Genomic DNA, 3,865 nt, shown 5'->3' with positions numbered 1-3,865 from the left:
CTCGCCCATGGTCACACATGGCACGGGAATCAAACCTAACTCTGTTGAGTCACAGAGCAGTGCCAAGGCCACAAGACCAGACTTCCACCTATCTGAGCGTTGACAGGTCCAGCTGGGGTCTCTTGTGCACTACAGAAAGCAGGAACTCTCTACAGGACTCCTGGGAGTACGTCCTTGGGTGAGGGACATAAGTTGGGGGCTGCTCTCAGAACCCACAGCCACCTGTCCAGGGCAGGAGGAGGGTCTTGGGCTCTGCACAGTGACTCTGGCTCCCCAGGAAGCTCTTACCATGCTCCGGTTCTGGCTTTGTGCCTGGAGAGGGGGAGAAGCCTCGGGTAAAGAGGAGGAGCAGGGGGTGGAGTTTGGGGGGAAGGGATAGGGCAGAGGGAGTGGTCTGGGGGGGAAGAGGGAGGGACTGTGTCAATGTGGAGACGTGGCTCCTGTATATGTTCTGCTTTTACCTTTGGAAAAGGTGGTCACCCTACACTGAATGGGCTGGGCTGGGAGAGGAGCTAGCCGTGCCTGTGATGGGGAGCGGATTCCCTTTTCCAACCCTTTGCATTGCTAGGGCAGCACAAACAGAGGGAGGAGGAGGGAATCTGGGCCTGAGTCTCTTGACAGGACTCCGGTGTGCCAGACCCTCACTCACACACGCAGCTCTGCTCTGCCTCAGTGAGGAGTGGGCTCAGCAGGTGTGCGGTGTACAGAGCCATCAGCGTGGGCGTGGGGGTGTTCTCTTTGAATGGCTTCTCCTGGGGCTCCTACGTTAATCCTGTCTCTGACATGACTCAGTCACAAGCACCTGGCTGAGGGTGTGGGGAAAGGGTAGGTGCCTGTACCCCTTGAACAGCCCCTGTCCACAGTTGCTGCAGCCCTCACGGATCAGGCAGCACCCAAAGCGCTCAGGAAGGGCCAGGACTGCAACTGCAGAATAGCTCTGCAGCTTTCTTCATGGCCTATGGGTGTTTAACCAGAGACAGGACAGTGACAGGACAGGTGTAATAGGAAACAGCATCCACGTCCCTTCTCTTTATTGACTGTATAGCCAGGAATTCTGAGGTCGGAGCAACTACCAATACGTCCCTTTATCAGCCAATATCCCACCGGTCCCCTGGCTCTCCACGAACACAGTCACTTTGTAAATGCTGGTGCCTGCCTTGGTCTAATTCCCCCAGTGCGCTGTCCTCCCTCAACAGAGGGTGGCGGCGGTCCCTGTCCCATTGGTTCAAGCTTTAGACTCCGTCTCAACCTCTTTCTATAGAGTGGAGGTGAGTAGCTCATCTCATCTCAAATGTGAAGGTCCAGGATGGAATAAATGTCCGTGTCCCTGGTTTTTTGTCTCTTGTGTTGCCAGCACTGGAACCGGGTGATGAACTGACCCTTCACTTGACAAACAATCTGATTATCCTCGCACGAAGGTGTTTGCTTTTCACGCTGTACACGACTGGATTCATCAGGGGCGGAATGAGAAGGTAGATGTAGCTCAGGAGAATCTGAAGCAGGTGAGTAGAGCTGTTCCCGAATCTGTGTATCACAGTCAAGCTTATCTCTGGTGTGTAGAAGATCAGGACAACGCAGAGGTGGGAGACGCAGGTGTTCAGGGCCCTGAGGCATTTTGTGGGGGACGCGATGCTCAGCACTGTTTTGAGGATCATCACATAAGAGAGTAAGATGAGCAATGAGTCCAACCCCATAATTAAGAGTGAACCAGACAAGCCATAGATGCTGTTGACTGTGATGTCTGAACAAGCCAGCTTCATGATGTCCTGGTGCAGGCAGTAGGAATGGGAGAGGACATTGGCTCGGCAGTATCGGAACCGTTTCAGGAGAAGGGGGAGTGGGAATATTACGGTTACTCCTCTTAGCACACACACCAGTCCCATCTTGGCTATTCTTGGCAGGGTTAAGATGGAAGCATATCTCAGTGGGTTACAGATCGCGACGTAGCGGTCAAAGGCCATCAACAAGAGCACAGAGGATTCAATGCACTGAAGTGAGTGGATAAAGAACAACTGGGCAAAACAGGCATCGAAGCTGATCTCCCTAGCATTAAACAAGAATATGCCCAGTATCGTCGGTATGGTGGATATCGATAAGCCAAGGTCTGTGATGGCCAACATGGAAAGGAAAATGTACATGGGCTCATGCAGGCTTGGATCTGTTTTTATAATGAACAGAATGACTGAATTTCCTACAATCAAAGTAACATACATTAGGCAGAAGGGGATAGAGATCCAGAGATGAAAGTCTTCGTGCCCAGGTATCCCGGTGAGAAGGAACACTGCAGAGTTGAATTTGGTGTCATTGACAGCTGACATAATGTCCTGGGCAAGTGTGAGGAGTTTTGAACTTTCCTTCCTGAAAGGAGAAATAACAGGAGACTGGATGACATTTAGTGAGACATATTTCTGTTCTCAGTTCAAGTCTAGAGACTCCCAGGAGCTCAAGGAAGATGAGTAAAAACATAGTCTTGGATTTACATCACCAATAGGAAGATAAACACTGCCAGACTGGAGCAGAAGTGGAGTCCATATAGCCCAGTATCCAGTGGCCAGGTCCAGATTCTTCAGAGAACACATGGCAAGTGCATGGTGAAAATGGTCATCATATTTATCTGTCCTGGATTGAAGCTATTTATAAATGTTTCTGCCTCTTTCCAGCACATGGGATAAATTCTTAGGGCCAGGTTCTGAATTCAATATCATTTACTTCAACAATATTACTCAAGATTTATATGTATAAATTCGATCAGAAATGGGCTCTATTAACTTTCCCTTACAAAACCCTCCCAGTGATACACTTTGACTCCCAAGAATCCCCCAAGAGGAGCTGAAGTGCTTTACCTGGCCAATCTGACTGAATCCAGAGAGTTCGATCATCCTACTAGCCTCTCTTCATTGTCACATGACCTGCATCCTCTCCCCATGCAACGGTCTGTAGATATCTTGGAAGTTACAAGCTAACACAGACAGTTACTTCAGCTGGACAGGGGAGGGGTTTTCTTCACACATGGGTGTGCAAGTTATTTCAGCCATGCACATGTACAAGGTGATGGATAATTTTCACTCCCCTTTTCTGCACCTCAGCTCTACTCTTTCCTGAAACACTGACCAGTGGTTCTGGTCTCTCATGACTTTTTGGAAAGACTGCACAGGTATTGCAGAGAGATTGTGTTCATGACCCCAAATGTAAGTGTTAGAAACAGCTTCTGGTCATTTACGAGGAGACAGTATCATACAACTGTTCACTGAACAAAGAATTAATAGCACAGACCCATTGCACACAGTATGTGGAGCACTTCTGAAATACTTTTGAAAGCAAAAGCCATTAAGCAATAAAGTTACCACTGCTCCTGTAGAGATTCTAACAACTCTGCTGCTGACTTTCAAAGATTGATTTGTAATATTTGTATTACAATGAAATGTTTTGGCATAAAATTTACACATCTGTCCTGTAGTACACATATATCAATCCATTCTTTCCTCTCTGATTTTCTTTCAGAGATGATTTCTCAGGTTAGAGTGGGACTTAAAATGTAGCATCTGTCATCTGGATTTCTTCAGAACCTGAAAAGATCCCTATGTCTCAGCCCTCATTCAGTCGTTTGTCAGCAAACAAAAGTCTAGTAGCTCCTCTGTCCATGGGTTAATAGCAGGTTCTGTTCTGTCAATCTGTAGCCGGTATCCAGGGTGGTAACAGCCATTGGGATCAGTATATGAAATATTAATTCTCTGAGCTCTCACTCTCTAGTACATAGTGATCCCAGCACCTGCTATTCAGGCACGATGAGGGTTTGCAGGAAGTGGATTTCAAAGTCAAATGCATGGGTATTCATGGAACTACATAATGAATGTGTATGTTCAAC

At 47.8% G+C, this 3,865-nt stretch overlaps 1 protein-coding gene across 1 annotated transcript; it reads right to left on the bottom strand.

Annotated features, from left to right (window-relative positions):
* Positions 1 to 1,382: 1,382 nt before the first annotated feature.
* Positions 1,383 to 2,318, bottom strand: LOC123349080 (olfactory receptor 51G2-like). The gene has a single exon (XM_044986818.1). The coding sequence runs from the start codon at positions 2,316 to 2,318 to the stop codon at positions 1,383 to 1,385; it is 936 nt and encodes a 311-aa protein (XP_044842753.1).
* Between the last annotated feature and the right edge of the window lie 1,547 nt (positions 2,319 to 3,865).

This window comes from Mauremys mutica, chromosome 1 (assembly GCF_020497125.1).
Source record: "Mauremys mutica isolate MM-2020 ecotype Southern chromosome 1, ASM2049712v1, whole genome shotgun sequence".
Classification (NCBI taxonomy): Eukaryota; Metazoa; Chordata; order Testudines; family Geoemydidae; genus Mauremys; species Mauremys mutica.
Note: the sequence above shows the minus strand (reverse complement) of the source record. Positions and strands in the feature narration are given on the sequence as shown.